The sequence below is a fragment of the Cucurbita pepo genome, chromosome LG01, assembly GCF_002806865.2.
Source record: "Cucurbita pepo subsp. pepo cultivar mu-cu-16 chromosome LG01, ASM280686v2, whole genome shotgun sequence".
NCBI classification, from domain to species: Eukaryota; Viridiplantae; Streptophyta; class Magnoliopsida; order Cucurbitales; family Cucurbitaceae; genus Cucurbita; species Cucurbita pepo.
In genome coordinates this window covers 17,666,768-17,679,662 of record NC_036638.1, presented here as the reverse complement: position 1 = coordinate 17,679,662, position 12,895 = coordinate 17,666,768, and the positions used below count along the sequence as shown (strand labels likewise).

At 41.0% G+C, this 12,895-nt stretch overlaps 1 protein-coding gene across 1 annotated transcript; it reads left to right on the top strand.

Moving 5' to 3' along the window:
* Positions 1-723: 723 nt before the first annotated feature.
* On the top strand, positions 724-11,693 carry LOC111802455. Its single transcript, XM_023686870.1, is given in 7 exon segments — positions 724-914; positions 916-1,502; positions 3,040-3,210; positions 3,283-4,481; positions 8,057-8,954; positions 10,027-10,197; positions 10,368-11,693. Coding segments are annotated over 7 exon segments (4,389 nt in total). The 3' UTR covers positions 11,540-11,693.
* Positions 11,694-12,895: the final 1,202 nt, after the last annotated feature.

Below are 12,895 nucleotides of genomic sequence, written 5' to 3'. Positions count from 1 at the left end.
GTCTCGTTACATATGGTCGTTAGACTCACGATTTCAAAAACCATCTACTAAGAAGAGGTTTCAACATTCTAATAAGAAATGTTTTATTCTCTCTCCAACCAACGTGTTTCTCCTCACTATCATTATCGAGTCATTATCGACATTGAAGAAATTTATGCTCCGATTTGGTCGTTGAGGGTATTTTCTACCAACTTGTCTGAATTTGCTGTGTTATTTCTCATGACTTGACTAGTGGGATGCCTTGAGAGCTCTTTCTCTATTTTTGAGCTTATCCATTGTAATAATATTCACTAATTGAACTTTCAAGACATCGACAATATAAATGTTCAATCGAGCCCTAAAAAATAAAGTGAAGAATTCTCATTTAAACCGAGAACTAAGAACAGAGTGGAAAGATTTTTTTTTTTTTTTTTTTTTTTAGTAAATGGGAATAGAGCAAAGATTATATATACCCACTTTTTGTTTTCTTTTATTTGAGCAAGTATATTAAAAAAAAAAAAATTATTTGGGACGAGAATTAAAGAAGACAGTGAGAAAGGAGATAATTAAAGAGAGTTTCTTTGTCACGGGGCTCCGTTTCATAGATATTTCTCTAATGGAGTCGAGGAGTCAATTAAGTGTCCATTTTTACAATTTAAACACGGCAAAGAAAAGTATGTCTTACAATTTGCATCCCAATTTCCTAACTATAAATCCAATTATCTTCTTTCTTCATTACAAACAATGAAACACATCATGGCATTCATGGTGATGATAATGGAGATTGCCATATTATCAACAGCCTTGGCCATGGTAGCATCTCGAGCCTTACCCGGGTGTGACGAACAGTGTGGCGACGTGCAGATTCCATATCCATTCGGCATCAAAGAAGGGTGCTATCTCAATCAAAATTTCTCGATCACTTGCAACAAAACCGATCGCAATGGACCTTCACGTGTTGCAGCCAGTAGTGCGAACTTGCTATGACCAAGTAAATGGTAGTTTTGTTCCCAAGGAATCCAATCTTTCTTTGCCGGCCATGTTCTCAATTTCTGGTACCAAAAACAGGTTCGTTACCATTGGGTGCAACACTCTTAGTGTAATCGCTGGAAATCACCAAGGGAGTTTGTATGGAAGTGGGTGTCTTTCGGTGTGTTTAAATAAGAGTAGTGTAGTTAATGGGCCGTGTTCTGGCAATGGGTGCTGTCAGTTGGAGTTTCCAAATGGGTTAACCAATTTGAGTTTGGCGGTGAGTGGGTTTTTGAATTTCACTGACGTAAGGACATTCAATCCCTGTGGGTATGCTTTTGTAATTGAAGCTGATAGGTTCCGGTTTTTGTCACGTTATATTGAGAATTTTGAAGAGGAAGTTGAGGTTGTGCTTGATTGGGGCATTAGAAATGAAACAAGATTTGAATGTGGATCAAACACCACAAGGAGTAGTATCCTTGATGGAACTGAATATCGTTGCCAATGCTTGGATGGTTACGATGGGAATCCATATCTCCCTCAAGGATGCCAAGGTAAAGACTTATTTATCTCTCGGCTTATTTGAGATCTTACATCGATTGGAGAGGGGAACAAAGCATTTCTTATAAGGGTGTGGAAACCTCTCTCTAATTGAAGCATTTTAAAATTGTGAGGCTAATGGTGATATGTAATGGGCCAAAATGGACGATATCAAAGCTAGATACCGGACGGTGTGCCAACAAAGACACTGGCCCCCAAAGGAGTGGATTGTGAGATCCCACATCGGTTGTAGAGGAAAACGAAGCATTTCTTGTAAGACTGTGGATACCTCTCTCTAGCAAACATGTTTTAGAACCGTGAGGCTAATGACGAGGGCCAAAACTGGTAATATTTGTTAGCAGTGGGTTTGGACTATTACAAATGATATCAAAACTAAACATCGAACGGTGTTCTAGCGAGAACGCTGGCCCCTAAGGGAATGTTTTGTGAGATCCCACATTGGTTGGAGAGAGAAACGAAACATTNCAAAATGGACGATATCAAAGCTAGATACCGGACGGTGTGCCAACAAAGACACTGGCCCCCAAAGGAGTGGATTGTGAGATCCCACATCGGTTGTAGAGGAAAACGAAGCATTTCTTGTAAGACTGTGGATACCTCTCTCTAGCAAACATGTTTTAGAACCGTGAGGCTAATGACGAGGGCCAAAACTGGTAATATTTGTTAGCAGTGGGTTTGGACTATTACAAATGATATCAAAACTAAACATCGAACGGTGTTCTAGCGAGAACGCTGGCCCCTAAGGGAATGTTTTGTGAGATCCCACATTGGTTGGAGAGAGAAACGAAACATTCCTCCTAAGAGTGGGGAAACCTCTCAGACAATTTAAAACCGTGAGGCTGATGGCGATACATAACAGGCCAAAACGGACGATATTTGCTAGCGGTGAGCTTGAGATATTACAAATGGTTTCAGAGCTAGACACTGGACGGTGTGCCAGCGGGGACGCAAGCCCCCAAGGAAGTGAATTGTGAGATCCCACATCGGTTTGAGAGGAGAACAAAACATTTCTTACAAGGGTGTGGAAACCTNCTATTACAAATGATATCAAAACTAAACATCGAACGGTGTTCTAGCGAGAACGCTGGCCCCTAAGGGAATGTTTTGTGAGATCCCACATTGGTTGGAGAGAGAAACGAAACATTCCTCCTAAGAGTGGGGAAACCTCTCAGACAATTTAAAACCGTGAGGCTGATGGCGATACATAACAGGCCAAAACGGACGATATTTGCTAGCGGTGAGCTTGAGATATTACAAATGGTTTCAGAGCTAGACACTGGACGGTGTGCCAGCGGGGACGCAAGCCCCCAAGGAAGTGAATTGTGAGATCCCACATCGGTTTGAGAGGAGAACAAAACATTTCTTACAAGGGTGTGGAAACCTCTCCATAGCAGACAAGCCGTGAAGCTGACATCACTACGTAACAACGAGTCAAAACAGACAATATCTGCTAATGGTGGACTTACGAGATTTTAAAATAAGTTTTATTAGGATTTGTAACCTAACCGCTCAATTTGGAACCCTTTTTAGATGTGAATGAATGCAAGTCTGGATGGCTGAATGACTGTATGCACAAGGCCAAGTGTATTAACACTGAAGGAAACTATACCTGTCGTTGTCCTAAGAACTTCCATGGAGATGGAAGAGAAGGCGGAGAAGGTTGCACCAAAAATTCCACCTCTTCCATTCCTATCATAATTGGTGAGTTTTTATATGTTCTTCACCCATGTTTTTCCCTATAATATACTAAACAACAATACAATTAAAATGCAGGAATTGGGTTAGGCCTCGTAGTTCTACTAATTGCCATCACAACCATATACTTATGCTATAAAAAGTTGAAGTTCATCAAACAAAAACAGCGTTTTTTCCACAAAAACGGAGGCTTTGTGCTTCAACGACAGCTTTCTCAATGCAATTCACCTAAAGACATCGTAAGAATCTTCAGCCAAGAAGAGTTAGAGAAGGCCACCAACAACTACGCCAAAGACACCATTGCTGGCAATGGTGGCTACGGTACCGTTTACAAAGGTGTCTTGGACGATGGACTCACGGTTGCAATCAAGAAATCAAAATTCATGGACGAATCCCAAACATCCCAATTCATCAATGAAGTCGTTGTTCTTTCCCAAATCAACCATCGAAACGTGGTCAAGCTCTTAGGGTGTTGTTTGGAGACCCAAGTCCCATTGTTGGTCTACGAGTTCGTCACCAACGGCACCCTCTTCGATCACATTCATGACACTACCAAACACGTCCCACTTTCTTGGGAAGCTCGCTTGAGAATCGCTTCGGAAACAGCCGGTGTCATTTCGTATTTGCATTCTTCAGCTTCTATTCCCATCATCCATAGAGATATCAAGACCACCAACATACTTTTAGACGATAATTACACTGCAAAGGTCTCTGATTTTGGTGCTTCCAAGTTGGTTCCTATGGATCAAACTCAGCTAACCACGCTCGTGCAGGGGACTCTTGGGTACTTAGACCCTGAGTACTTATTGACGAGCGAGTTAACTGAGAAGAGTGACGTGTATAGCTTTGAAATTGTGCTTCTGGAGCTTATAACGGGAAAGAAAGCGGTGAGGTTTGATGGGCCGGAAGAAGATCGAAACCTAGCGATGTATGTCCTTTGTGCAATAAAAGAAGAGCGTTTGGAAGAAGTGGTGGAGAAGGGAATGGTGAGTGAGGCAAACATGGAGCAAATAAAGGAAGTGGCTAAGGTAGCAAGAGAGTGTGTAAGAATCAAAGGGGAGGAGAGGCCGAGCATGAAGGAGGTGGCTATGGAGTTGGAGGGGCTGCGGGCAACGAAGGGTGAGCATTCATGGGCCAATGTCAATTTATCCAGCGCAGAAGAGACGGTGTATTTGCTGGATGGAGCATCCGAGTCGAGCCAATTGGTTGGGAGTGGAAGTATGGGCACTGTGGGGAATAGCATAAAGCTGGAAATAACACTCATAGAGCATGGTAGATGATCTTCAGTCTATGAATTATATTACCATAAATGTTTACATTGCAAGTTCCTTTCATATTTAAGACTCATCTCTTAATCTGGTCCATGTGAAATTAGATTATGTTAATTAGTTTCCTTTTAAGTTGTTGTTTGTCCATTGGTCTCCTTCCTATGATTTTGATAATTTTAGGAATCCCCATTGAATGTAAAAATGAAACGATTTTATATTTATCTAAACTCTCTTTTGGAATCCCCATTGTATATTAGAAGATTTGCTCATTAAAACCTTACGTGGAAGATTTTTGGGTGAGCATGTAGTATGTTAGGGTAAAATTACCGTTATGTTCTTAAATTGAGATTTTTCGAGAGGCTAAAAAGAAAATATGCATGACTAGAATACAAGTTCGACAATATGGATGAGTGTGGTATGCATGATATAAGAAATTACAAAAATGCTCCTATGATGAGATTTGTGATGAATGATATTTTATATGCTTTTTTGCTGTGTTAGAGAGGAGGATGAACTATTGTGATCCGTGCTCCCGGTGATTGATGGATGTTATCTTCCTATTGAGCTTGTTTGCTTGTATGTGTGCATGATATAGTATGTGTTAGCTTCAGGTGTTTGACTGTTTGTTCTCTCTATAGTGCGTGTTTATGTACTAGGTCAGAACGCATTTAGAAGACTAAGCACCTTAGAGTCATGAGCGACGGCCAAAGGGTTTTAGACTCTAGTGCTCTCAGACCAAGAAAGACTCGAGGTGTTAAAATAGAATAGCATAGAGTCAGAAGCACGTTACGTCATCTAGCCACCGTAAGACCCAGTAGATCTCTTCATCTCCCAAATATGACCAAGGCGAAATTTTAATTATGGTTTACATGCTTAGGTGATCGGTAAGAAAATCTCCCTAGCAAAGCATGCACGAGAGAACATAGTTGAGATTAGGGCACTACAGCTAGTGTGGTTTTCATGTTTACCCAGATCAGTATGTTTCTAGTAGACCTTGCATCCCAAGATCGTGAGCGATTAGAGATTTAGACCTATGTGCATTCAGAGAATGGTTTGACCCGAGGAGCTAACCTCGAATGTCCTGGAAACAAAAGATGGGATTTAAGCTGCCTAGAAGCCCCTAAGAACCTCATAGGTCTCCACAACAACCAAGAACGACTACGGTAGCTCATCAGGCTATAACAATGTGAATAGTGTCACCAGACTGTCCACTACATTTTTCGCTCCAGCACCGTACTATTGAGACTCTACTATGATTTCTATACCGTGGAGCTAAGCGTCACCATTTAAGGTAGCGCGACATGTGCCCAACCTAGTGGAAATGACCAGGAGTCTCTTGAACATGACCTCTGTGCTGTAAACCCGTCCCGGGGGACCACGTAGGTTGACCTAGTAGTTGACCGACCCATGGGAGATCGCTTCCCCCAAACTTTGGTGATTTTATGGTCCCATGGGAGAGTTCGTCAGCTAACCCCATGGATGATGTTCAAATTCAGATCCAGCCATACTGTCTCGAGGTCGCACCTCAACTTAGAACACTAGTCATTCACTACATAGAAACAAGGCAAGCCACCTAAGTCATAGAAAAGAAAGATTGGAAAACTGGTACAGACAATTAGGGGTACCTTTCCGTTCAAAGACCCACTCGGAACGTGGGGGGTACTCAATTGCTTAGATAGCATTGGAACCTAGGCCCGAACTTCCTAGAGCCCAAATTAAAGCATATGGATACTTACTAGGCTAAAGATGCGATGAGAGCCTAAAAGTAGATTGCGTACTGAGTACTTTTATGCTCTCTCCTCTCCTCTTTCTTTTTTAGGTGTTCCCAGGCTACCGATCAAGGTGGAGGAGCATTTGAGAGCTGTGCGTCACAGAGGGTGTCGTTCCAGAGCGTTAGTCCATTTTAGATTTTGGAGTCTTTTGTATCTTCTTTTTTTAGTCTCAATTCGATTTTTGAAATTTCTTCTAAAAAAATGGGGAATTAGAACAAACACCACAATTAAAAATATAACGAAACGAAATCTAGTATAAGATGGTGCTCTTCAAGTTTATTTCACACAAAATTCACACAAAATAACAAGACCTAAAATACATAGACGGACTGACACCCTGAAACGATCCCTTTGTGACCGCGCAACGCTTTTAGCGCTCCCTGCCTCGATTGGCAATCAGTGAACCTATAGGCTCTCATCAAATCCAATTTTTAATAAGTTAACATGGAAAGTTCAAACCTAATTCTATAACTATTGGAGCTTCTAGGGAGGCCTCAAAATTTTTTGAGCGGTTCTCTTACTCGTCACAAACTCAATTGGGATTGGAAAGTTGTTCACCAAATTCTAGCGTCGCAGATCTATTGAACAACGTATCTCATCTTTAGGGTAAACTAACTTTTTTTTTTTTTTTTTGTTCTCATACTTAGTAAAATTAAACTGCCACACTAATGAGCTAACTGATATCTTGAATTGAGGCAGGAACTCATCATATCTCGTAGAACAGTATAATATCACTTTCTAAACATAGCTATGCAACTGATACCTCAATAATAGCCTTTGTCCTCACATTACCAACACCCAAACTCCCCTCTTCCCCTTTTTTTCCTCTTCATTTCTCTTCTCATCCATGTCCCTTCCTCTGCACCCCACGAGACTTTCCTTCAGATCATCTCGTCATAACGTGATCAACAATTTTTCGCACGAATATATATCGTAAGATACATATCTCTAATCTATACCCTTCCTCCTATAGTTTCTTCCTCATTATCATGCCTCAAACTTTTTTTCTTTTTTAGATACTAAAGCTATGTGATTCATATCGGGCCACAAATTACTAAAAAGAAAACATTTTTAAAGTAAGATAGTGTAGCTCACTTAAATTGACTTTAATGTCTTCATCAAATAGGACCGACAAAAGAAAAAAAAAAAAAAAGGTTTCTTTTATATATATATAGACACGTAATTGAAGTTCCTTTGTCTTTTGTTCTTAAAATTTTTCATCTTTAAATGGATCAGGTAGTTGAAGCTTACCACCTTTTCAAAAAGATCTCATATTAAGAGAGATGATGTTATTTACGTATAAATTCATGATCTTTTTTTTAATACTAATAATTCTCAATGATGCTCGAAAAAAACTTCCAATATAAGTCAAAATATAAAACAAAAATTTCGAATTGACCCAACCAAATCAATAGGATTAATATAGTCTCAATTCCATTATGTGAAAACAAGAAAAAGAACACATACAGACCCCGAAAGATTCAAACAATGAAAAACATCATTTTCTCAAGTTTCATGACACACAATTTATCCGACAAAAAAAAGAGACATCAAGAAAGAAAAAAAAAATGAAAAAAGAAAACAAAGGGATCCACAGCCATGATTACAAAAACCAGATTGAAACCTCAAATAGGGTTACTTGGCACCATTTGTAGCCGTTGTTTGTCTTTCTATCTTTTTTACTTTTGAATTATTAAGCTTTAGTACACACTATTACTTACTTTTTACGACACCCTTTTTCCATGCATTACACGCTACACCACATGCTTAGTGGAATGCCCACACACCCACTTTCTGCAATGAACTCTTTAATATCTTTACAATTTCTACACACCAACAACACCCATTTGTCCTCTCATGGTGATGAAGATCAAACCCATCATGACATTCTTGGTGATGATGAACATAGCCATATTATCAACACCCTTGGTCGTGGAAGCATCTGAAGCCTTACCCGGGTGCGACGAATGGTGTGGCAAGGTGCACATTCCATATCCATTCGGCATAAAAAAAGGGTGCTATCTCAATCAAAATTTCTCGATTACTTGCCACAAAACCGGACCTCCAAAGGCAGAGGCGTTTCTAATGCATACCAATATTAGGGTTATGAATATATCTACTAACGGTGAGCTTCACGTGTTGCGGCCGATAGTGCGAAATTGTTACAGCTACGGAGATAATTATTTAGATATGAACGAAACGGATCTTTCTGTGCCGACCATGTACCCACTTTCTCGTTCCAAAAATAAGTTCATTACCATTGGGTGCAATCATGTTGGGTTAATCTTGGGGGACGACCAAGGGACTAACGTTGAAAGTGGGTGTATTTCGGTGTGTACGAGGAGAAGTAGTGTCGTTGATGGGTTGTGTTCTGGAAGTGGGTGCTGTCAGTTGGATATTCCAAAAGGGTTAACCAATTTGAGTTTGGCGGTGGGTGAGTTGTTGAATTACACTGAAATACGGAAATTCAGTCCCTGTGGGTATGCTTTTATAATTGAAGCTAAGAGGTTCCAGTTTTTGTCAAGTTATATTGATAAGTTTGAAGAGAAGGAAGTTGAGGTTGTGCTTAGTTGGGGCATTAGAAAAGAATTAGAACTTGATTGTGGACTAAACGCCAGAAGGAATAATAGTATCTTTAGTGAAACTCATTATCGTTGCCAATGCTTGGATGGTTACCAGGGGAATCCATATCTCCCTCAAGGATGCCAAGGTAAAGCCTTATTTATCTTTCGAGTTAGGTGAGATTTTACATTGGTTGGAGAGGAGAAAGAAGCATTCCTTATAAGGGTGTGAAAATCTCTCTCTAGTTGACGCGTTTTAAAATTGAGAGGCTAACGACGATACGTAACGGGCCAAAACGGATAATATCGGTGGGCTTGGGCTGTTACAAATGGTATCAGAGCTATACACCAAACGGTGTGCTAGCGAGAACGCTGGCCCCCAAGGCGATAGATTATGAGATCTCATATCGGTTGAAGAGGGGAACGAAACATTTCTTGTAAGGGTGTGGAAACCTCTTCCTAGCATACGTGTTTTAAAACCGTGAGGCTGATGGCGATACGTAACGGGCCAAAACGGACAATATCTGTTAGCGGTGGGCTTAGGCTGACTGTTGCAAATAGTATCAGAGCTAGACACTGAACGGTGTGCCAACGAGAACGCTGGCTCCCACGGGGGCGGACTGTGAAGCATTCTTTATAAGAGTGTGGAAACCTCTCCCTAGCAAACGCTTTTTAAAACCGTGAGGCTGACAGCTATACGTAACGGACCAAAATGGACAATATAAGTGGACTTGGGCTGTTACAAATTGTATTAGCACTAGACATCAGACAGTGTATCAGCGAGGACGCTGGCCTCCAAGGGGGTGGATTGTGAGATCCCACGTCGGTTGGAAAGTGGAACAAAGCATTTCTTATAAAGTTGTCGAAACCTCTCCCCAGCAGACACGTTTTAAAACTATGAGACTAACGGCGATACGTCTAATGGGTCAAAACCAACAATATCAATAGGCTTGGGCTGTTACATATAGTATCAAAGCTAGACACCAAACGGTATGCCAGTAAAAACGCTGGCCTCTAAGCAAGTGGATTATGAGATCCCATATCGGTCGTAGAGGGGAACAAAACATTCCCTATAAGGTTGTGGAAACCTCTCCCTAGCAAACGCGTTTTGTTTTAAAATCGTAAGGCTGACAACAATACGTAATGAGTCCAAACAGACAATATTGGTCATAAGTTTTATTAGGATTTGTAACCTAACCACTGAATTGGAACCCTTCTTAGATGTGGATGAATGCACGTATCCATGGCTGAATGACTGTGAGCACAAGGACAAGTGTTCTAACACTGAAGGAAACTATACCTGCCATTGTCCTAAGAACTTCCATGGAGATGGAAGAAAAGGCGGAAAAGGTTGCACCCAAAATCCCACCTCTTCCATTCCTATCATCATTGGTGAGTTTTTATATGTTCTTAATGCATGTTTTTCACTATAATATACTAAACAACAATACAATTAAAATGCAGGGATTGGGGTAGGCCTCCCAGTTTTACTAATAGCCACCACAACCATATACTTATGCTACNCCTATAATATACTAAACAACAATACAATTAAAATGCAGGAATTGGGTTAGGCCTCGTAGTTCTACTAATTGCCATCACAACCATATACTTATGCTATAAAAAGTTGAAGTTCATCAAACAAAAACAGCGTTTTTTCCACAAAAACGGAGGCTTTGTGCTTCAACGACAGCTTTCTCAATGCAATTCACCTAAAGACATCGTAAGAATCTTCAGCCAAGAAGAGTTAGAGAAGGCCACCAACAACTACGCCAAAGACACCATTGCTGGCAAAGGTGGCTACGGTACCGTTTACAAAGGTGTCTTGGACGATGGACTCACCGTTGCAATCAAGAAATCAAAATTCATGGACGAATCCCAAACATCCCAATTCATCAATGAAGTCGTTGTTCTTTCCCAAATCAACCATCGAAACGTGGTCAAGCTCTTAGGGTGTTGTTTGGAGACCCAAGTTCCATTGTTGGTCTACGAGTTCGTCACCAACGGTACCCTCTTCGATCACATCCATGACACTACCAAACACGTCCCACTTTCTTGGGAAGCTCGCTTGAGAATCGCTTCAGAAACAGCCGGAGTCATTTCGTATTTGCATTCGTCAGCTTCTATTCCCATAATCCACAGAGATATCAAGACGACCAACATACTTTTAGATGATAATTACACTGCAAAGGTCTCTGATTTTGGTGCTTCCAAGTTGGTTCCTAAGGATCACACTCAGCTAACCACGCTCGTGCAAGGGACTCTTGGGTACTTAGACCCTGAGTACTTATTAACGAGCGAGTTAACTGAGAAGAGTGATGTGTATAGCTTTGGAATTGTGGTTCTGGAGCTTATAACGGGGAAGAAAGCGGTGAGGTTTGATGGGCCGGAAGAAGATCGAAATCTAGCCATGTATGTCCTTTGTGCAATGAAAGAAGAGCGTTTTGAAGAAGTGGTGGAGAAGGGAATGGTGAGTGAGGCAAACATGGAGCAAATAAAGGAAGTGGCTAAGGTAGCAAGAGAGTGTGTAAGAATCAAAGGGGAGGAGAGGCCGAGCATGAAGGAAGTGGCTATGGAGTTGGAGGGGCTGCGAGCAACGAAGGGTGAGCATTCATGGGCCAATGATAGCCTATCCGCCGCACAAGAGTCGAGCCCATTTGTTGAGAGTGGAAGTATGGGCGCTGTGGATGATAGCATAAAGCTGGAATTGCCACATGTCGAACATGGTAGATGATCTTATCATAAATGTTTTTATTTAGTGCAGATTTCCTTTCTTAATTTAGATCTCGTGTCTTAATCTTGTTCATCAATTTTCAGTAGAACAAAATAAAGCTGTAAATATCATGTGTGTTTGGTTGGAAAGAGGAGTGAAAGTATTCCTTTTATAAGAGTGTGAAAACCTCTCTTTAGTAGACGCGTTTTAAAATTGTAATGCTGATGACGATATGTAATGGTCGAAACCGACAATATCTACTAGTGGTGAGTTATGCTGCTATAAATGGTATTAGAGTTAGTCATTGGATGGTGTGAGGCAATGGTTGGAGAAGGGGTAGAGTCTTTTCATAGTAGATGAGTTTTAAAATTTTGGACAATGTCCGCTAGTAGTGGGCTTGGGTTATTACTGTGATATCCCACATTGGTTGGGGAGGAGAACGAAACACCCTAGGTGTGAAAACCTTCCCTAGTGACAAGTTTTAAAGCTTTGAGGGGAAGCGCAAAAGGGAAAATCCAAAGAAGATAATATCTGCTAGCAGTGGGCCTAGGTGTGTTAGAATGATGTTTTATATGCTTTTAGCTGTGTTGGAAAGGAGGATGAGCTATTGTGATATGTTCTTCGAGTAATTGATGGATGTTATCTCCCCGTTGAACTTGTTTGCTTGATGTGTGCATGATATAGTATGTGTTAGCTTTAGATGTTTGATTGTGTGTTCTCCCTATGGAGCGTGTTTATCTACACAAAGCTAGGATGTTAGAGTTAGGTTAGCCAGATGATGACCTAGGTCATGAAACATTTATTATACTGAGCACTTTAGGGTCGTGAGCGACAGTCAGAGGGTTTAGACTCTAGTGCTCCAAGACCAAGAAAGACTCGAGGAGTTAAAAAAAAAACAGCCTAGAGTCAGAAGCACGTTACGCCACCTAACCACCCTAAGACCCAATAGACCTCTTCCACTCCCAAATATCACCTAGATAAGAACAGCCTATGGTTTACCTGCTTAGGTGATCGATAAGAAAATCTCCCTACCAAAGCATGCACGAGAGAGCATAGCAAAGATTAGAGCGCTACAACTAGTGTGGTTTACATGTTGACCCAGATCAATACGTTTTCAGTAGACCTTGCACCCCATGATCGTGAGCGATCAGAGGTTTAGACCTATGTGCACTAAGAGAATGGTTTGGCCCGAGGAGCTAACCTCAAATGTCCTGGAAACGAGAGATGAGATTTAAACTGCCTAAAAGCCCCTAAGAACCTCGTAGGTCTCTACAGTGACAAAAAACGACCAAGGTAGCTCATCAGGCTATAACAATGTGAACAGTGTCACCAGGTTGTCCACTACATTTTTCGCTCCGGTACCATACTCTTGAGACT